Source organism: Pelodiscus sinensis, chromosome 22 (assembly GCF_052426305.1).
Source record: "Pelodiscus sinensis isolate ZL-2025 chromosome 22, ASM5242630v1, whole genome shotgun sequence".
Lineage (NCBI taxonomy): Eukaryota > Metazoa > Chordata > Testudines > Trionychidae > Pelodiscus > Pelodiscus sinensis.
The window spans coordinates 15,816,615-15,838,280 of record NC_143073.1 but is presented as its reverse complement, the minus strand read 5'-3'; the positions used below and the strand labels follow the sequence as shown (position 1 = coordinate 15,838,280).

Sequence of the window (21,666 nt, the reverse complement as noted above, 5' to 3'; positions counted from 1 at the left end):
ACGTGACAAAGGCGTGGCCCAGAGAGACCAAGACCAATAGCGGACAAACGCGACGCAGAGTGGCCGTGACCAATCAGGAGGGAGCATAGCAATAAAGGGGGAGGTGCCAGAGATTGTGGACCATACCACAGGGTTAGCGCTCGGGGAAGCGGGTAAAACCATTGGGGGAAGGGCTGGGAGCCAGGATGCCCTGGCAGGGGGAAGGGTGCAGTGGCCAGAGCGGAGTATCCTGCTCCCCTTAAGTCTGGCACCTGGGGATGGGCCCCTGCAGCCAATGGGGGCAGCTTCGTAGGGATCTAAAATTTTGTTTAATCCGTGAACTTCTTAAATGGAGGCGTCGCAGCTGCTGCCCCCCTCCAGTTAACCATTCAGAGCCCTGCTGCTCATGGCCAATGCATGGAGTTGGCAGGGAGGAAAGGAAAATGCTGCCAACTTGAGGGGAGAGGCTCTCCCGGGAGCCCCTCCTTCCCCAGGGCTTACTACAGTGACCAAGGGGCCAAAGCACCAGCCCCTCCCCCACAGGCCAGATTCCCTTTATTGGTGTCCCACAGCCCCAGGACAAACCCAGCTACCTTCAGACTGCACTGAGGTAAGTCACCAGCAGGATGCCCCTGCAGCAGGGCTGGCTTGGCTTGAAACTGACACAGATGCAGCCACTTCTGCAGTAGGGTGGCCAGTCACACAAGGGCCTCTCACCCAGCACTACATGACCACCTCTGGGGTGTGGCTGCAGTTATATAGGGACCCCTCACATGGCACAGAGAGATGGGCAGTTCCAGGGTGGGGTGGCTGGTTATACAGGGACCCCTCACCCAGCAGGGCAACTGGTTACACAGGGACACCTTTCTCCACACCAAGCTGTAGTTACACAGCTCACTATAGTTAACATCAACAAATAGTACACAGCTGCCCACACAGCAAAGAAGAGACAGTCCCATAATGCAGCCTGCTGTGGCAGGGGACTGCAGGAAATACCTGAAAGCAAAACAGGTTCCCCCTTTGCTGGCAGATATGAGTGTTACATGGCCTTTTTACTCTTGCCATTTTATACTTCAACTAAAAAAGGGGATATGCCCTGCCCCACAGCATCCCTCCATGCCACCCCCTACTAGGCATGTAAAAGAATAGTCAACTCTCTCATAAGCCAAGGCCAGTGTTCTCTAAGCCAGTGGTCCCCAACCTTTTCAGGTTGTTGGGTGCCAGGGGGTGTGGCCGTTCACCCGCTGGGCGCCAGGGGGCGGGGACACTTGCCCGCCTGGGGGCAGCCCCCCCAGCCGCATGCCCGGGGGCGGGGCCTCCCCCATAGCCACGTGATCGGGGCCGGCACACCCCGGCAAGCCCCGCGCGCCCGGGGCTGGCGCCCCCCCCCCCCCGTAAGCGCCATGCGCCCAGGGCCGGCGCTCCCCCCGTAAGCACCATGGGGCTAAGGCCGGGGCTGGCGCCAGCGCCGGGGCCAGGGCACGCGTGGTGCCCCCGGGGGCGGGGCCAAGGCCAGGGCTAGGGCATGCGCGGTGCACCCGGGGCCGGGACCAGCCATGCGCCTGGGGCTGGCACCTGCCAGCCCAGATTGCTCCGCGGGTGCATGTAAAGAGCCCGGCGGGCGCCATGGCGCCCGCAGGCACCAGGTTGGGGACCACGGCTCTAAGCTGTGCAGCTGTACACGTGATTCGTTAGGTCCATGCAGGGAGCACCTGTGTGTGTGTGGGGGGGGGGGGGGGGAAGAGATCATCTGTGATGCTGGGCTGCAGCACACTTTAAAATCAACACTGGCCTAGGTTTATTGGATAGTCAGAATTCACTACTCACATTCCTCCCCCTTGCTACCTCCATATCAGAGGCAGCAAAGCAATGGGTGTAGGGGGGGAGGAGCCAGCTTAAAAACCCATTCCCGGCAGATCCAGGGCTTGGGGGGCAGGGGGGAAGAAGAGAGGGAATGGGGGAGGCAGAGGCACCAGCACTGCAGCTCTGCCTTTTAAATGTAGGAAGAGCCACCTGGCTCTTCCAACATTTAAAAGGCAGAGGCACAGCACAGGTCCCAGACCCGCTCCCACTGTATCTCTGCAGTTTAAATGTAGTAGGAGCCAAGCTGCCTGCATACCTGGCTCCTACTACATTTAAACTGCAGAGCCACAGCAACCCCCTATCAACTAATCAAGTAGTTGATACAAATTATAGTCATTTACTCGATACTTAACATCCTTACCCCCCCTACTACGCTCTGGGGTCAGTCCTACCTGCCAAGGAAAAGCATCATCTGCTAAGTCCCCACCCTGCAGCACAGGGTCAGCCTCTTCTGCTTGCTGACTACAGGAGGCATCTATGCCCACCTCTGGATGAGAAGGGGCATTTCTTCAGACCCACAACATAGGGAGAGGAGTACAGAGGTCCCATCCCATGTAGAATTGGGACCTGTAAAGGTTCTATCCTGCCACAGGTGGGGCTTACAGTGATCTCAGCTGCTCCTCAAACACTTCACCCATCTCCACACACCCCATCCAGCACCCAGATGGCCCTCTCACAGGGCTCTCCTGCTTCCTATCGTCACCAAACTGTAGCAGGCCCAGAGGCCCTGCAAGCCCTGACAGATCAGTGAGGGAAACTGAGGTACAGATCCAAGCCCTGCCACTTGTGAGCAAAAATGGGCACTGAATCTAGCCATCCTCACCCCTTTGGCTGCAGCTTCCTCTCACCCCAAATTCTTCCACCACAGTCCGCTAGAAACGGGAAGAGAACTCCTGGATCCCAGCCTCGTTTCCCCTTGCTCTAACTGCTATTTCCCACTCCCTTCAAAGAGCCAGGAAGACAAAAGGAGTCCTGGCCCCCAGACCTCCTGCTCTAACTCACCAGCCCCCATTCTCCTCCAAGAGCTGGGGAAGGAAGTCAGAATGCATGGGTTCTAACACCCCACCCCCAAACACTGGATCCCACTCCCCACCCAAAGCTGGGGCAGGACCCAGGACTTCCATCACTAAAGTCCAACTGTTGAACAAGTGTAACTGGTTTGGGGGGGGGGGGGCGATGAACCCTCCCCCCTGTAAGAACTCTCTGAACACGGCTCCATTTCTGGCCTTGCTTAGCGGCTATAATTTGTCTCCTGGGTTTTCATTTCCCCCAGAGTCTGAGAAAAACAGAGAAGGTCACCCCTGGGGAACAGATCCCAGAGCAAAGACCCACCCCTAGGGAGTGGACCAAAACAATCAGATGGCTTCAGGTTGCTAAACTCAAAAGGGAGCCAGTGAAAGGCAGGCTCCTGTTCAGCCCAGGACACAGAGAGGGAAGAACAGAACGAAAAAAATAAACTAAAAGAAAGAAAGAAGGTGGTCTTTGTACAAGGCCGAAAGGGTCTTGTAAAACCAGACCCAGCCTGATCAGACATGTCCATCCAGCTCCAGAAATTTCACACCCCCTTTCTTTGTCCAGCTGCCAGATACGCTCCATCCCCCTCCAAGTCAGTCCCCGCCCATTTCTGGGGGGAAAAGGGGGTTGTTTGTTGGTGGGGAAATGGAGGGGTGTTGCATTAACATCCCCTGGCCCTCCACTCTGCTCTCCAGAGTTCACCAACAGTTGCGGAGTCCACATTGCAGGAGAATGGGGAGTGGCGGTGGCAGCGGTGGGATAAGGCGGCGGTCACGGGCCAACGCCGGAAGAAAGGAGGTGTTGACATCACCAGAGGCGGTGCTGATGGAGGTTCCGGCTTAGCACCGATCGCACATCAGCTGTGAATCTGGGGTGGGAGGATGAGAGGAAAAGGAAATGTTAGAATAGAAACCAGGAGTCCTGAATCCCAGCCTTCCTGTTCTAACCAACTACTCCCTTTGACCTATGGAACTCTTAAGGTATTGGCAGAGGGCACAAGGACTACATAAGTTTCAAGGGATCCCCTGGATTGGATCGCTGCCTAGTTTACCTATGGAACTCCTTGCTAGGGTATCTTCATAACAGAGCTGGGGGGGGGAAAAAAAAAAAAAAAAAAAAAAGAGTCCCTGGAAGGTAGGTCCTTGAACAACTAGCTAATAAGCATTATGGTCAGGGATGCAGCTCTAAATCTCTGACTGCCACAAGCTGACTGCTCAAGAAATGCCCTGTCCTGTTAGTTCCCTCTCCAGCAGCTACCCTCAGAAGACAGGCCCCAGAGCGAGACAGGCCCCTGCTCTGACCCACTCTGGCCATTCCCACATTAACTCCATTGCATGACATCCAGCACATGTGCACTGCCCATCCTAATCCAGTTTGCACAAAGGCTTGGTCTGGCCATGTCCCTACTCTAACCCACCAGCCACCACTCCCCCCTGCCAGAACCAGGCAGAGAACCCAGGAGTCCTGGCTCCCAGCCTCTGACAACAAGTACCTCAAGGCGTCCAGCATGGGCAGCAGGTTGAGCAGCGCGGTGTCGCTTGGGTCACTGAACCATGACTTGATGGGGATGGCATTGTCTAAGAGAGAGGGACCGATGCTGGTGAGACACCAGTAGGAATGGACGGACAGACACCTCTTAAAACGGCAGTGCACTGCAGTCGAGCTAGGGGAAGGGAGATATAGGTTTGCCCCCCCCCGCCCCCCCCACTCTGCCCCATGACCAGTACCACAAACTTACATGCAGTTCCCTGTGCCCAAGCACAACCCCCTCTCCAGGTGCAGGGGCAAGTCTCCATGGCTCATTAGCTTCTTCGCACCTGTATGAGGGGAGCCACTTCCCTTCAGTCAGGATATGAGTCCATGGGATCGGAGTGGAAAGGGGAGACCCTCTCCCAAACAAGAGGACCGCACCCCAAAATGACTGGCTCTCAGAAGGGAGTGGGTGGGGTCCAATAGGTTGGAGCTGGGGGATTGTGGGCCATGACTTCTGGGTTCTCCCCCAGCCTGGCGGGGGAGTCCGGGAGCTAGGAGCTCTGGGTTCTGTCTCAGCCCCAGGAGGGGCTGGGGACTAGCAGTTACAGCAGGAGCTGACTCCTACCTGGATGACTTCTGTAGGCGCCTGGTGAGTTGTCCAGGATGACAATGCTGGACAGGTCGCTATGTACGACTGAGAGGTCCTTAATGTAGCTTCCCAGCTCCAAAGTGCAGTGCTGGACGGGAGCACAGGGGAGGGGTGAGCAGCTGGGATCCCCTGCCGCCCCCCCACCAGTGCCCCAGCCTGCATTCCTCCCACCTGGGCCCCAGCTGCCTCTTCCTGCCTCCTCCCAGCCAGCTGGCCAGCCTCCCTTAGCCCAGCAGCCCACTGTCCAGTTAGCCCCCAGCATTTTTGCCAGGAGGCGGCAAGCCACCATCCTGCTCCCCCTTCTCTGCTCTCCATTGCCTTGCCCCCAGCTCCCCATAGCCCTTCCCCTGAACTCCTCAACTCTGCTCTCTAAAGTAATGCTCCTAGCTCCCTCTAAGCTCCGCCCCAAACTTACCCCACTCTGGTCTTCAAAGCCCTACCCCCTGCTCCAAGCCCCACCTTTCCTTCCCCTTTCCTTCTACTCTGCTACCTTTTGAAATCCTGCTTCCTACACCCTGCCCCTCACTCACCTGCCGGTAATACCTCCTCCCTAGGATACTCCGGTTATTGTCCAACTTGTCGGCCACGGCAGAGCCATAGATCTCCATGCTGGCTGTAAACACCACCAGCTCGTACCATTGGCTCACCTGGATAGAGGGTAAAGCAGAGAGAGGATAGAGACCTCAGCCTCCTCCTGGGACAAGAGCTCCCAGCCAGTGACACCCATGGCCACCTGAGAGAACGGCACTGCCTGTGGGCGTGCATGCATTGTTACAGAGGTCAATCTGGGGACGTGCAGGGGTGACTAGGTTAGAACAAGGGGGCTGGCAGACAGAACTCCTGTGTTCCATCCCTTGGCCTTATCGGCTTGCTTGGGTAAGTCCCTACCACTCTGTGCCTCAGTTTCCACACACACAGTTGGCCTAGACTGATTTCTTTGGGGAAGGCCCCATTTATCTGCATGCATAACATCCTGCTGGTCTGCTTCATGAGGTATCATTGGAAAAGCCATCATCTGCTATTACTGTCTTGTTAAAATGTGCAAAAATTGTGTAGGGATCCTTGCTGTGTCCCCATTACTGAAAGACACTGGCTGTGTCTAGACTGGCAAGATTTTCCGCAAAAGCAGTTGCTTTTGCGGAAAAACTTGCCAGCTGTCTACACTGGCCGCTTGAATTTCTGCAAGAACACTGAGGATCTCATGTAAGATTGTCAGTGTTCTTGCGGAAATGCTATGCTGCTCCCGTTTGGGCAAAAGCCCTCTTGCCAAATGCTTTTGCACAAGAGGGCCAGTGTAGACAACGCGGTATTGTTTTGCGCAAAAAAGCCCCAATCGCGAAAATGGCAATCGGGGCTTTCTTGCTCAAAAAGTGCTTTTGCAGAAAAGCATCTATGCCAGTCTAGACGCTCTTTTCCGCAAATGCTTTTAACGGAAAAACTTTTCCGTTAAAAGCATTTGCGGAAAATCATGCCAGTCTAGATGTAGCCACTGAGTCTGGGAAATCCCAGCCTCACTCCTCCAAATTAAAAAAGGACTGGTCACAGCTGTTACAAAACTATTAGCTACAGCAGAACTTCTCTGTCACCCATTCCCAGCTTCTGACGAACAGTGGCTAGGGACACCATCCCTGCCTGTCCTAACAGCCATGAATGGACCTATCCTCCCTGAATTTATCTAGCTCTTTTTTTGGCCTTCACAACTCTGACAAAGTGGGGATTATATTTGTCATGTTGTATGGGAGTTCTACTGTCCTATAGTAACTACATGGGTGCCTCAGTTTCCCAGGGCACAGCACCAAAAGACAATGGTGGGAATTTTGGGTGTGACTCACTGAGGGAGGCTACTCTAGCCACAGCATTTGCACAATAGCCATAACTTGAACTGAGGGCGCGGGGGGGAGGGGGGAGGCTTTGCCCAGAAAGGAGATCAAAGGGCAGATGAGGGGGCTGGGGCTAGGCTGCCGTGGGGGGTGGCAGTGACAGTTAGTTAGTCTCTGTTGGCTTGGGGTGCAGGATGCTGGCTCTAGACTTCTCTCTCCCCAAGATGGATTGCTTTTGAGTTTGTGCTCACAAGTGTGTTCTACGCTGTGTCCCAGTCAACTAATAAACCCTGTTTTACTTTCTGGCTGAGTCTCCTTTCAGTACTGATGAGGGTGCAGGGCCTGGTGACTCCCCCACACCTCGGTGACATTGGTGGCAGAGATGGGATGCACTACACCTGTGGATGGAGCATCCAGCAGTAAGTGACAAGGGCACAGTAGGAAGAAGGAGAACTAGTAAGAGCCAGCTGTGCTGAAGGTGAGCAAGGTGCAGGTCCAAGAAGCAGAGAAGCCTAACCGGAGAGTGTGGTTCCCAAGAAGGGGGTGTCACACTCAAGAAGGGGCTCCTCCTGGGAACCATGGGAATTGGTCCCAGAAGTCAGAAGAGCCTACAGCCTAACTCATAGGAGGAGATGTGAGTTCTGGAGACTGGCACACTGAAGGGGTTCTTCCTGGGGAACTGTGGGGCACTGCAAGCAGTGTCCCTGGGGAACAGCAGGGAGAGGGACTAGAACTGTCTCGTTAAGGAGAACGTTGTTGAGCTATGCAAGGAGAGAAGGCTGCAAACTAACCAACTGACCAAAGCCCAGCTAACTGTCAGTTGGAAGAGAATGATCGCTCCACGGAGCTGGTTCCTGTCCCAACTGGGCACCACCAGACAGCCCCTGAGGGCACGTCACGCCCCGTCCTTAACCAGGTGAGGTCTGAAGTGGCTGAAGGCAACCAGGCGAACCCAGGGGCCACTAGCACCCACTCGACCAGCAGCAGTTCGGATTCCCCCTTAGTGAAGCTGTCTCAGCTGGAAATCCAACTATAAACTATGGCTAAAAGAACTGGAGGGTCAGGAGAGACAGCGGCAGCACGAGCTGACCATGATCATTCTGAGGCAGAAACATCGCTGCTGCAGTGAGTGAGGAGGAGCCCAGACGACTCAGGACTGCATGGAACTTTGATCTGAACATGCTGTCCCAATTTCAGGGGAAGGGGAGGAGACAGACGCCTTCCTCACTGCCTGTGAGAGCGCCTGCGATCTGCACCGGGCAAACCCAGCTCTGGCAGCTCACCCCCTTACGGGATCCCAGCCCAAAAGGACACTCAGCCAGATGGACGGGGTAGAGGCAAGGCACTCTGAGCTGTTGCACAGGTGTGGGCTGACCCCCCAAGGCAAACAGGAAAAGATTCTGGAGCTCTCAGAAGTCCCCGGGGAGACCTACCTGGAGCTGGCCCTCTGCATGGGGCGATACACCTGCAAATGGGCAGACGGGGCTGCGGCCCAGACCAAGGAGGACCTGGGTGAACTGATGGTGCTGGAGCAGCTGTATGAATGCTGCCCCCCAACCTGTGACTGTGGCTGGTGGACAAGAATCCGAAAGACCTGCCCAGTACAGGGAGGCTGGCTGAGGAGTTTACAGACAGCCACTCCGGGCTCATAACCATGCAGAAGGGGAGTCATTCGGGGACCCCAGAAGGGGGACTCAGGCAAACTCCTCCCAAAGGGAACAGACTAGGGATGTTAAATGTCGGTTAACTGAAGTCGATTAACCTCATGAATTCTTATTGGTCAGTTGGCTATTCTGGAGTCCCTGGGGGCAGCCAGTGCACTCCAGCCCCTCTTCCAGGGAGCCCCCTGCCACTCCGCATTGCTGACTCTCTACCAGAAGCAGCAGCACGGGGTGTCAGGTGGGAGCTGATCCATGAGGGGAGACAGTTTAAAAACCAGTTACCCTCATGGACCAGCTGCCTGCCATGCTGCACTGGTAGCAGCAGCCCCTGTCCGGGGGCAGGCTCTGAGCTCCCAAATCCAGCACAAGCCAGGCTGCTCCTAATACACTTTAAATGCAGAGCCACAGCGGGGGTAGGTCCCAGACCCAGCTCAGGCTGGCACTGAGCCATGCTGCTGGCCTGCCTGCTAAAAAATGTAGTTCTGGGGGGAAATGCATGTAGTCTATAGCATTAACCTATAAGATTTTGCTTATCAGTTAATCAACTAAATTATTACATCCCTAGAACAGACTATACCAGGGCAGACCAACCTACGCAATGGAACCAACAGGACCTGACCTGTCATTACTGTGAGTAAAGAGGCCACAAGTGGGCCCAATGCCCTAGGTTCCAGGACTGGTTGAGCAAACCAAGACTTCACAGGGTTAACTGGGAGGGAACCCAGCTGGAGGAGGAGCAGACTGCCCAGGTGGGAGACATCCTCTGGCAAGGAGTTCCATAGGTTGACTCTGAATTGTGCGAATAAATGCTTCCTTGTCTGTGTTATAAATCTGTTACCTATTTGGTGCTCTTAAGTTCTTTTGTTATGAGTAAATAAATTTCCTCCATGAGTCTCCACACAAGTGCTAATGGTCCCTAATGTCATGGTTGCCTTTTTAACCAACGCTGGATGCCAAGCAGAAGTTCAGAGAAAACTCTCTTCTGCTATTCATAGAACCAAAAGCTGGCAGAGAGCCAGGATTCCTGGGTTCTCTCTTGGACTCTAGGAGGGGAGCAGGGGGGCTGGGAACTAAGGTTCTCTCCTGGCTCTGGGAGCTGGTGAGTTATAGTGGTGGAGTGGGAGGGAGGGGTTAGAAGCCAGGATTCCTGGGTTCACTCCTCAGGCTAGGCTAGATCACAGGTTGTTGAGTTTTCCCAGACCCCCTTGTATCATGCCTAGAGATAGACCAAAGCGTTTCAGCCCTCACGGGACAGAAGCTGCAGGAAACAGGAGGGATCAAGGTGACCCCAGTAACCCTGCAAGGGAAGGGAATGAACTAGTCAAGATGTGTCCAGTCTGGGACATATCACCACATGCGGTAGGGGAAGGCAGACCACCCCGAAGGTCTCTGCTGAGGTGAGCAGGGAGGGAGATACCTTCCCAACTCTATATGGCTGGGCCCTGAGTGTAAGATGCACTAGCCAGACAACTGGAACAGGTTTGCTCATAACAACTAGCAGTAGCTGATCCAAGGACGTGACCGACCGAGATTCCATAGAAGGAGTCGGCAGCAAACTTAGGAACCCAACTGGGGATCTGCAGGGGATTGTCAGGTCAGCCAAATTTCACTAGGATCTGGATAATAGCTGAGCGGGTAGGAGGAGAAGGGGGAGTACCTCTGCAAGTTCTGGGGTTTGGGATCTGGTTCAGGTGGGTTTGCACACACAACTCCACCCCTGAAGAAAACAAGACACCAGGGCTGTCTACTTACCACTTCTAGGAAGAAATCCACGTGCGGCCTCTTATGTACAAAAAAGCGGACGGGGTGTTTGTCTATGACAACCTGCAGACCAGAGAGAAGATGGGTATAGCAGGGTCCTGGGCAGATGCTGAGACCCTAGAGCTGCCTGACACTGGCACTGGCACAAGCTAACCATACACCCCCAACTCTGCTAGACTTACCCCATCTCTTTTTACAGACAGCACTGCCGCCCTCTGAGAGGAGAGGTCCCGTGTCCCATTCCTTGCCTCCCAGAACCTGCCATTCTTTGCCCTGGGACCAGATGGAAATCAGTGTCCCATGGATGGGACAGGTCCTCTGCCCCATTCCCTGGGCTCCCGAGCCAGACAACCTCTGCCCTGGAGTCAGGTGGGAGCAGTGCCTCCTAGAGGGGAAAGGCCCTAGACAGTCTGACTTTGGGCATAGGCACCCCACAAACCCAGAGAGAACTAAGCTTCTGAAGGATGTGGCCATGGTGGGGGCTCAGTGTAGGACCTCCATTATTTACTTAGGGCAGTGGTTCCCAACCTGTGGTCCACAGCCCCTGGTAGTCTGTGACAATACTGTAGGGGGTCTCCGGAAAGTTTAAAAGTGTTCCCTGTAAACCGGGGGGGGGGGGGGGGGGGGGGGAGGGAGGGCGGGGGAGAGAAGCAGCCCAGCTTCCCAGGTGATTAATCAGCCCCACCCAGTCATCTCTGCACTGAGCCCTGAGCTTCTGACTGGGTAGGACTGCCCCCAGAGCTCACAGCCGGGGTCACCAACCCGTCGATCGCGATCAACAGGTCAATCGCAAGGCTTTCGGGCACCCCCGCCCCCCCATTTTCCCCCCATCCCCGAGAAGCCCCACTACCTACCTCTAGTGTAGTGCTGGCTTCCCGCGGGGTGGACGGAAGTCCTGGGTGAAACGTGCGTCACTTCCAGGGGCTCCGGAAGTGCGCAGGCTGCTCCCCTCCCACAGCTCTGTCACGTGCTGGGGAAGGGGGCATCGGCTCCAGAAGAGGAGTCCAGTGGCTTCCCTGGGAGGGGTGAGTTGAGCGCAGGGATTTCCCTGCACCGCGGGAGCGGGGGTCAGCTCCGGGGTTTGGCCTGGAGAGGCTCCCGCGGGGGTTTGGCCGCACAGTGGGAGGGGGGTTTGGCCCCGGAGAAGGCGCCCACGGGGGTTTGGCCCCACCGCGGGAGAGGCAGCTTGGCCCTGGGGCAGGCACCCGCAGGTGTTGGCCCTGCTGCAGGTTGGCCAGGCCACGCTGTGGGAGGGGGGTTTGGCCCCGGGGCAGGCCCCCGCAGGGGTTGGCCCTGCTCCAGGACCCGGGGGGGGGGGGTGTTGGCTGGGTCGGGCCATGCTGTGGGAGGGGGGTTTGGCCCCTGGGGCAGGTGCCCACTGGGGTTTGCCCTGCTGCAGGAGGGGAGGGGAGGGGAGGCCAGGCCACGCTGTGGGAGGGGGGTTTGGCCCCAGGGCAGGCGCCTGCAAGGGTTGACCGTGCTGCAGAAGGGAGTTGGCCGCGCTGCGGGGGGGGGGTGAGCGGGGGGGGGGGCATTGGGGCAGGCACACACAGAGTTTCCCTGCGCCGCAGGGGGGAGTCAGGCCCGGAGAAGGCACATGCTGGCTTCCCTTGGAGGGGGTAGGGAATCCTAGGAGGCGGCAGATGCAGGGGACTCTGCTGCCACTGGCACCCCACCCCGTCCGCACTCCCCAGACCCTACTCCCCTGTCCGAGCTACAGAACTCTGTCCCCATCCCATCCTCAGCTACAGAACCCTGTCCTCTGCCCTCCCAGCACCCTGTTCCCTCTCCCCTGCCCCCAGCCGCAGAACTCTGTCCCCACAAAATGTATAATTATAAATGCTTCATTTTAGATTTAAATAGCATGAATAAAAAACAGACCATTTATTTCATAACTATAAACACGTGTTTTAATGTTATATATCGCATAATTTTAAAATAAACTGTTTATCAGAGTGTGTAAGTAAGGGCTGGGGATAGCAAGTGACGGACAGGAGGAGAGTAGAGAGGGCGGGGCTTCAAGGAAGGGGCGGGGCGGTAGAGCTTCACCTGTTCTGAGATTTAAAAAGTGATCTTGGGTGTAAAAAGGTTGGAGACCACTGACTTACAGGGAACACTGATCAGGCCCACTGAAGAACTGGGGCTTTCCACCAGGCAATTCTCTCCCAGGACTCACCGTTCATGACCACCCGCCCTCCCACTGAAGCTGCACTGCCATTTACACTTTTCTTTCCCTCTCCCAGGGCTCCATGCCCAGCCAAGGGTGGAGTGCCAGGGCAGGAGCTGCCTTTGGCCACGAGAGCCCCCTCACCATATCCTCCGTGGATGGGCAGAAGCTGAGGAAGCAGCACAGGCCAAGGGTCATGCTGGCTGCTGCTTCCCTTGACCCAGAATGGTGAAAGGCAGGGACTGGAAACTGACAGGCTCCAAGCCTGCAGACGCACTACATGGATAAAAAGTCCGGGTGCGCCAGTGGTTTGCCTTGCTGGGCTGGGCAGCAACCCTGGGACATGCTGTGGACTCTGCTGGGACACTTGCTTGCAGAGTCTGGGTTTGTTTGCTTGAAGGCACAGAGCCTCTCAGCTCCCATTGGCTGTGAACAGCAAACAGCAGCCAATGGGAGCTGAGAAGCTCCATGCCCTGCAGTCCACATGTCCCTCACCCACACTGTCCTCTGGAGTCAGCTTAGAAATGGGTCAGTCACCTTTTACCATGTTTTCTCTTTTGAAACGATCATATTATGTGAATACGTCACCCTATTCTAACCGTTCAAAAGCTGTTAGAGCAGCTTGAAGGGTTTAGTTGGGCAGCTAGAAAAAATAGATCAGTGGATCCAATAAAAAAAAATATACAGCACCTCAAAGTTGTTACATTTCTACGTGGACACCCTGCATTCTCTCTCAGTGCTACTATATTTGTTCAGATAACATGAACTATTATACATTTCAAATGATTCTCAAGTAATGGAAGGTTTGAAAACAGCTAAATTGTTTGGGGAGGTCTGTAAAATTTCAATAGACTGAAAAGAGGGCCATATGCGCGAAAAGGATGGCTTAGGGGGTTGCACAGTGCTCAGGGGCTGAATCTCATTCATGCCAAGAGGCCATTTTCCCACCCCCCCACTGGCCAGGCAGTGAACTCCTCATTGCTGGCCCCAGCTTACCTTGAGGATAAAGTCAGGAGGCGTCCCTGGCCGCACTGTGGGTCGCAGCACCCCATCATGGTGGGAGTGAATCAATGTCTCATCCAGGTCGAGGACCAGTATCTTCCTCTTCACCTGGTCTGGGGGGAGGGGAAGGGAGAGGACAGCTGTCAGAGGGGGCCTCCACCCAATCAAAGTCAGCCCTGAATAACAGGCAGCTCCCTGGCAGGGCTGCCCCACCATTAGACTTACCTGTGGTAGGGTTGACCGATGAGCCTGGGTTCATTGGTTAACCCTTACAGTTACACACAAGCTGCCTCTGATACAGAGGAAGCAGCATGGGGGAGGAGCAGGCATACGCTCCCTGCAAGCACCAGCTCCTGCTTCCTCCCCCCACAAGCACTGGCTCCTTCCCCTCTCCCCACCCCTCCCCCTCCCCGCATGTAAACATTTAACCACTGAAAAAACACAGCTGTTACATGTTTACACAAATGTATTTAAACTTCCCTAATCTTTGGTATGGTTTAGATGCAGCCATTGCAGGGCAGACACCCCATAACTCATGAAATCTAGGGAATCCCTCCTGTTCCGTGGCTCGGAGGGGAGCAGGGTCTAGTGTTAAGCGCCAGGACTCCCGGATTCTCTCCCTGGCAGCGGCATTACCAAAGCAGGGACCAGAACCCAGGAATCTGAGCTTTTCTCCACTAACCCTCCCATCTCTTCCCGCTCCAACGGCCATCTCCCCACCAGCAGCCCTGTGCCACCAAGGGGGCCCAGCCTCAGGGACCCCTTGCAGCCAAGGGGCAGGTATCAGAGGTTAAAGTAACACATTTTTTACAAGTACTCTCCTATCACAATTCAGGGGGAAGAGAGGGAGACTGCATGTGTTTTTCCTGTTTGCTGTGACTAGGGAGTGAAGGGAAAGTGCAGAGCCTGCTGTGTTTGACCTCTGGGATAGAAGAGTCAAGGAGGGAGGGTCACCTCCAGCCAGCCCCTGTAAGCTGCCTGCTGCTGAGCCCCACCCGTCCCCCAGCAGCCAAGTGCCCCAGCCACACTGGGGCGTACCAGCTCACTTTCACCTTTGGCAGGGAGACTTACTGAGCCGGTTCCGTGAGGCAGGAGAGAGGGGGAGGACGTCGTAGCGCACCGTCTGGTACTGGATCACCTGCCACAAGAGCAAAGCGGGACAGGCTGTCATAGCCGGGAGGAGAGCCCAACTGCTAACCCTCCGCCCGCCCCCCCATCCCCTGATAATCCCAGGACCCAGCACAGCCCCACACAGACACACAGGGAGGGGGCCTCCCACAAACTCCATGTATGGCCAACTTCTACTTCAGGTATCCCCTTCATCCTCACTAATCTCCCCCCCCACACTCCGTTCCTACCATGTACTCTCTCTCTCCCACCCCTATGCCAGGAGCTCTGTGTTGCCCTGCCCTGTAAAGCATTAGAGCAGAGGATGGGCTGGGAGCCTAAACAGGTTCTCTCCTGGCTTTGGGAGAGGAGTGGGAGTTGGTGGTGAGAGTTGGGAGCTCTGGGAGGCAGGTAAAAGTCTAGCTCACACCGGCAGAAGCTGTCATTCCCCGTGCCTCAGTTTTCCTATCTGAGACACAGGGCAATAAACTGGTCTAGTGAGACTTGAAGGGCAGGGAACAACCTGCACTACGACAGAGCCCAGCCCCAGTCAAAGCCTCTAGACACTGCAACGCAAGAGACTGAACACATTCACCCTGTTTTCCTTTCCCCATCAGCCACCCTTTAAGCCCCCTGCCCAAGCACCACCCACCGTGGTTCTCCCCTTGCCTTGGATCTCACTCAAGGGAACTTTTTAAGACAATCCACCTAAATCAGAATCAAGCAAGGCAGCCCTGAAAGTGAAACTAACCAGGAAGTGAGACCTGTGCACAGGCCCTGTGGTGGGGACCACACAGGCCTCCCTCCCCTTTCCTCAACTCAGGTGAAGAACCAGGAGGAAGAGGAAGTGCACTGAGTGCTTGGCAGACCCTGGCTGTGTTGTTCCCTCTGTCAATGGAGGGTAACAGCAACTCCTACCAGCAGGCATCCGGAGTTCTATCCAGACTGACTCCACCACAGACTCAGTCCTGCCTTGCAAGGGGAAAGTTATTTCCGCACTGTGTTTATGCTTCTGTCCAGCTCTAACCACTGGAGACAAAACCCAGGAGTCCTGGCTCCCCCACTGCACCCTTGCCAGTTCTAACTCACCAATCCTCACTCCCCTCCCAGACCCAGGGAGAGAACCCAGGAGTCCTAGTTCCCAGCCTCCCTTACTCTAACTACTAGCCCCCATGCCCCTCCCAGAGCCAGGGACAGCACTCAGGAGTCCTGGCAACCTGCCCTTTCCCTGAACTCTAACCTACCAGCCCCCCTCCTCTCCCAGAGCTGGGAAAAGACCCCAGGAGTTCTGGCTCTATGCCCCACCCATCTAACCCACCAGACCCACCCCCCCAGTCATGCCTTTCTGGCCCCCATCCACTCTGCCCTATCACGTGCCACAGCTCCTGTAACAGATACCTGCCTGCACTGCAGAATCCCAGATTAGATTGGCCAAGGCAAATCCAGCCTCCCCTCCAGCCCCCTCTCCAGACCAAGAGGACTGGCCAGGACCTTTTCCCACCCTCACCCTCCCTGCTCTATTTTAACCACCCACCTGCTTCCCCATCTCAAGCTGCACCCAAGTCACGGCCTTCGGCACCTGTTGTCCCTTAGCAACGTCGAGAATCCCCCAGCCCCACGGGTTACGCACAGCTTGGCCAGCTTCTACACCAGCTCTAAGGGGAACACCAGGACGTGACTCCAGGGCCAGCCACAAGGGCCTCCTCCCAGAATTCGCTTCCCAGCTGATTCACCCTGGAATCCAGTGGACTTTCCCCACCTCCCCCCACCATACACACACACACACACACACACACGTACATACAGGTCTGAGCAGGGAATGGGCATTCCCTGCCTGTGGAAGACAGATCCCTTTGAACTAGGCTCTGATGCCAGGTTGCAGCAATGCCAGAGCTTCCTCAGCCCCCATCTCACCCCGGGCACAAGGCAGCTGGAGAACACATGGGAGGCAGCCAGTGGCACTTCCTACCCACCTCCTTAGGGATGTTAAAATGCATCTAATTGGCTAATAGTGTAACTGCTGAAAATTACAACGGTTTCACAATTACATGAAGGGCGGCAGTCAGCTTCCCAGGAGCCAGTGCACACTGGGAGCCAGCTTTTAAGCCAGCTCCTGCCTACCACCCTGCTGCCGAGAAGCCAACTGTGCCAGACCAGGAACTGAGTGTAGCCATTTGGGTAACTGATAAGCCTGACTGCTTAAATGGCTACACTCTTACACCCCTACTCCCTACTGCAACCAACACAGCAGAAGCACCTGTGGAGATCTGGATATGGGTTGGCCCAGGGAAATAGGGCCTATGGCGGGGACTGGCTGGCTCAGGAGGTGGGGCATTGTGCCTCTCCCTGCTAGAGGACACTGGCTCCCACCTGACCCCAAGGCAAGGACTGGCTAGCTTGTGCGGGCAAGGAGGGGAATGGGACCCCAATCTGGGCCATCATGCATCCACACAGCATCTGGCACATCAGGGGGAGATCGGGGTCCCTATCACAACACCAAACTCAGTGGGGCCCCCTATGGATCAGCTAGACACAAATGGCCCTACACACTATGGCCACTAGACCTCCCAGGATGCTCTGCACTGAGCTTCTGTAGGAGCCCAGTGCATTGTGGGAAAGTGAGGCTCTCCTGGGCATGCCAGGCAATTGTGGAAAATCACTTGCATGGGGGGTTAGCAACTCAGGGGAACAGAGCAATGTGGTTCAGACCCCACTCCCAGCAATGCCAACCCCATGGGTGAGGGTCCCCCCCCCCAGGTTAAAATCAGGGCCAAAGCCAGCCTCTAATCCACATCCAACCACCCCAGGAAGAGAAGCAGCAGCCTGGCCCTTGCATCCACCATAGCCTGCCCACTCTCTGCCTGGAGGAGGTGTCTCGGGTTGGTACTGGACAGCATTTCAGCCATCCCTGCTAGCAACTATCCTAAGAGTTAGGGACACCAACATAGTACCTACAGCCTGGGTCCCTTTCTTATCACACTCCACCCTGGATGGAGTTAGGACACCTGGGTCCCACCCTGGACCCACTACCCAGATGGTGCCAGGATGCCTGGGGTCGCACCTGACATGCACCCCATAACAGTGCCAGGATGCCTAGGTCCCATCTACCCCATACCTCACCGGGCAAAGCTTGGTGCCTGCTCAGCTCCAAGGGGCAAATGGGTTCTAGAGCTGAGAACCGAGAGCCACCTGTGGCATAGGCCAGAGGAACACAGGAGTTTAGACCCCAGTCAGAGCCAGTGTCACCTGGAGGATAAAGGCCCTGCGCCCCACCCATGTCCACATGACTCTCATACTGGAGTGAAGGGAAACTGCCAGCCTAAGAGGCCCCCCCATTGAGACTGGAGTTACCCAGGCACGGTAATGACCTCCTACATACAGAAAGAACAGGACAACCCACCATTGCACCAGATACTGCACAACTAACCCCACCAAAAAAAATTCCCCACATTTCCTAGTGTGCCACACAGACCAACATGGACTGAGATCATGGCCTCCCCACTGTGCCAGGCACCACACAGAGACGCCCACCCAAGATCACGGGTCACACACAACTCATCCCACCCAAAATTTGGGGGGGCCTCTGCGAGGCACTACAGACACACAAGACAGTCCCTGCCCTGAGGAATTTCCAAGCTAACTACCAAGATTCGTTTATCCCTGGTTTCAAGATAGAGAAACTGAGGCACTGAAAAGCAATTTTGCCCAAGATTACAGAGGGAGACATATTAGCTGGATCCAGATGTCTCAGAATCCAGATCTACCTTTCCAGGATTATAAGGAACTACTCTGATCCCCTCTGGGAACTTCCACCTGAGGGTAAAAATTAGTCGACAAGCAGCAGAATGCCGAGAATAAATTTCCTGTTGTTCTGATCACACAGGTGTTCCTGTGACAGATACACAACACGTAGAGGAAAGAGATCTAACGTGAGGGACCCCTTTAAACATGGCAGAACTCAGAGAGCAGAGGCCTGATGCACTTAATTTCCACTCATTTAATTGCAGGGACAGAGGGTCTAGTGGTTAGAGCAGAGAGGGGCTGGAAGTCAGCACTCCTGGGTTCTCTCCCCAGTTCTGGGAGGGGAGCGGGGGCTGCTGAGTTAGCCTCCTCTTGCTCTTTTACAGCACTCAGGCAGGAAAGTTACCAGTACATTTCACAGTTAGTTTCTTTCCCCTTGGGCATCCTGCATCAATCCGGAAGCTATCAGCTTTGTGGTGGAATGGGGGAGGAGGGTCAACCCCAAAAGCCACTTGAGGTTTTCTACTTGCTTTATGGGTTGTTGGATTTTTGCTTCTTTTGAAGACCTAGACATCACCTGCCTGAGGACTAGCCAGGTTCTCTTGATGGGCTCCAGGCAGCCACAGGCACGGAAGGGAGAGTTAAACAACAGTTTCCAGAACAGATTGGGAGATGCAGGACTCCAGAGTTTGGCACGACTTAGGGGCTACACTAAAGGCAACAAGCTGTGCCCAGATTGGAAGGGGGCATTAAAGCTATAGCCCCAACCCCCTTCCCAAAAGGGTGTGATGCTGGGTATGTGGGGCATCTTATATGCACAAGCTACGCACTATGGTCCCCCTCAGACACCTTCAAGTCATCATTAACCCCTAACCATAGGGACCCCCCCCCCAAGACTAAGGGCCAGTCACCCTTAGAACCTCCTTGACTACCTCCCCTCTTACCCTCTACCTGTGCCTTAACTACCTCCCTGCCTTAAATACTCTTTGCCTCCCCAAAGCTCCCCACCCAGCCCCACCTTCGTCCAGCTCTCCGCACATGCCAGCTCCCTAGAACCTCCCACAATCAGTACCAGGCACCCTCCTAATCCTCCAGACTCCCTCTACCAGCCACCTAGTTGCCATCCCAGATCTTGCACTCTCCCCAACTAGGAATTTAAATATCAGTTAATTAAATAGCTGAGTAACCTCATGAATTCTTATCTGTTAGTTGACTATTCTATGGCTCTGCCCCCAGAGACTGGCAGCCAGTGCGCTCCAGCCTCATTCCTGAGAAAATCCCTGCCACTCCGCGCTACTGCCACTGTATCCGAGACAGAAGCATGGGGTACCAGGTGGGAGCTGATCCACAAGAGGAGCTAGTTTAAAAACCAGCTCCCCATAACCTTGTGCTGCTGCCTCTGACAAAGGCAGTGGCGCAGGGTGCCAGCAGCCTCTGTCTAGGGATTGGTCTGAGCACTGGACCCAGCGCAAGCCAGAACTTAGCTGGGCTGCCTGCCCTCCCGGCTCCTAATACACTTAAAATACAGAGCCGGAGTGGGGGTAGGTCCCAGACCCTTCACAAGTCAGAACTGAGCCAGGTTGCTGGCCGCAGGGGGCGGGGCAGGAGAAATGCATGTAGTAAGATTTTGCTTATCGGTTAACTGACTACACTTTTATATCCATATCCCCAACAGCCCCCAAAATCCTATGCCAGCTCCCCAAGTCCTTCCTAGCCCTGCCCCATTACACTCCCAACCTCACAGCCTCCCCATTCCCTTTCCAACCTCTCTTGCAACTAGCCCTCCAGTTCCCCCACTTGTCCCTCTAGGCCCTTTACAAGTCACCCCAGCCCTACTATTTAGCTGTCTGCCCAGTTGCCCCCCAGGGGCCCAGTTGCCCCAACCCAACACCCTGAGCCTCCATAGCCCCCTTACAATCCAAAGCCCCCCCACCCCAGCCCATTTCCTCTACTGCCAAATCCCACCAAGTTCCCTCCACCTCACTCCCCGATTCTCCCGAGGCCCATTCCCACCCAGCTCCCTAGGCTCTGCCTCCGAGCCTGGCTCCCTAGATGATCCCCGCTAGGCGAGCCGCCCGGCCCCGCAGCCAGGTTGCCCCCAGCCTCTCTCTCCAGTGGGCCCCACAAGTCCCCCAGGCCTGCTCCCCAGCTGTTCTCCCTGGCGCCCCACAGCCTCACTCCCCGAGCCTCGCCCGTCGGCCGCAGCCCCCCCAGCCCGCTCCCCACTTGCCCCCGTCCCGGCACTCACGGTGCGGACCTGGCGCCGCAGCACGTAGAGCAGGAAGCTCCAGAGGCGGGCGGCGAAGGCCAGGGAGGCGCGCAGCCCCAGCAGGCACTGCGTCCGCATCGTCCCGGCCCCGCCGCCCGCCGTCCGCCCCAGCTCCGCCAGCCTCCGCTCCGCCTCGCTCCCTCCGCCGGCGGCGGCGGTGGCGGCGGGGTCGTTTCCGCTCCAACCACTTCCGGGTCGCTGGGGGGGCGGAAGTTGAGCGCGCAGGAAGGGCACCTCGAGCTGCGCGGTAGCTACAGCTGCGGCGCGCATGCGCCAACATTCCCCCGGAAAGGGGCGAGGCCTGAGGACAGAGCCGCGGGGGGCGGAGCCCAGTGGGGTCCGCAAGAGAAAAGGCGCCGGCTGAAAGGAGGAAAAGGTAAAGGGGGCGGGGCCAGAGGCAAGCGGTTGGGAACGGTCAAGAATGGCGGAATTTTGAGGCGAGTGGGCGGGGCCTAAGGATGGACAAAATAGGGACCAAAGTGGATGGTGAAAAACGGATGGGAATGCCCAGGAGGGCGGGCTTCCGGTGACAAGTAGGCGTGGCCACCGGAAAGGGACAGGACTGCTGACTGACAAACAGGGAGGAGCCGTAGGAAAGGGGGGGGTGCCTGAGACAAGCTATTCCGAACAGTTAAAGGGGCAGGGATTGCCAGAAAGGGGCGTGGCCTGACAAATAAAAGTCAGTCAAAGGAAAGGGGGTCGGGCCAGAGAAGCAGTTGGGAAGAGCCAAAAGGGGCAGGGTGTCCAGAGGAGCAAGTGGGCGGGGCCATCAGGTGGCCCGTCTTCAAGGAGGATAAAGTGGGCGGAGCCAGGCAAAGGGGGTGATCCAGAGACTTGGGAGAGGTCATCAGAAGGGGGCACCCTTCTAACCAGTGACCACCCCTGCCAACCACAAACTCACCACCCACTTCCTAGACCAGCCTTGCCTCCCCTCTCCCCCAGAGCTGAGCCCATCCAAATAGTTCCAGCATGTCACCCATTTATATGAGAGGAAATATTCTGGGGGTACAAACCCCCTACTGTACTGGGGATTAATGGAGCTTTGCTCTGCACTGGATTGGGACACCCTGTCCTAGGGACAGAATGGCTGTAGAACTTAGAGGAGTCCTAACTCCAACCATCCCCTGCTCTAGCCCACCAGCCCCTCACTTCCCTCCCAG

At 56.0% G+C, this 21,666-nt stretch overlaps 1 protein-coding gene across 2 annotated transcripts; it reads right to left on the bottom strand.

Annotated features, from left to right (window-relative positions):
* Nucleotides 1–423: 423 nt before the first annotated feature.
* Nucleotides 424–20,764, bottom strand: CTDNEP1 (CTD nuclear envelope phosphatase 1). Of its 2 annotated transcripts, none has more exons than XM_075907053.2 (8): nt 20,495–20,764; nt 14,461–14,527; nt 13,384–13,502; nt 10,212–10,283; nt 5,509–5,625; nt 4,955–5,066; nt 4,349–4,433; nt 424–3,724 (listed from the first exon to the last, which is right to left on the bottom strand). In XM_075907053.2, exons 1-8 carry the CDS (start codon nt 20,582–20,584, stop codon nt 3,664–3,666), a joined length of 723 nt encoding a protein of 240 aa, XP_075763168.2. In that variant the 5' UTR covers nt 20,585–20,764; the 3' UTR covers nt 424–3,663. The 2 variants fall into 2 exon arrangements, with proteins under 2 accessions (XP_075763168.2, XP_075763167.2); XM_075907052.2 differs by having other exon boundaries at nt 762–3,724; nt 20,486–20,732.
* Nucleotides 20,765–21,666: the final 902 nt, after the last annotated feature.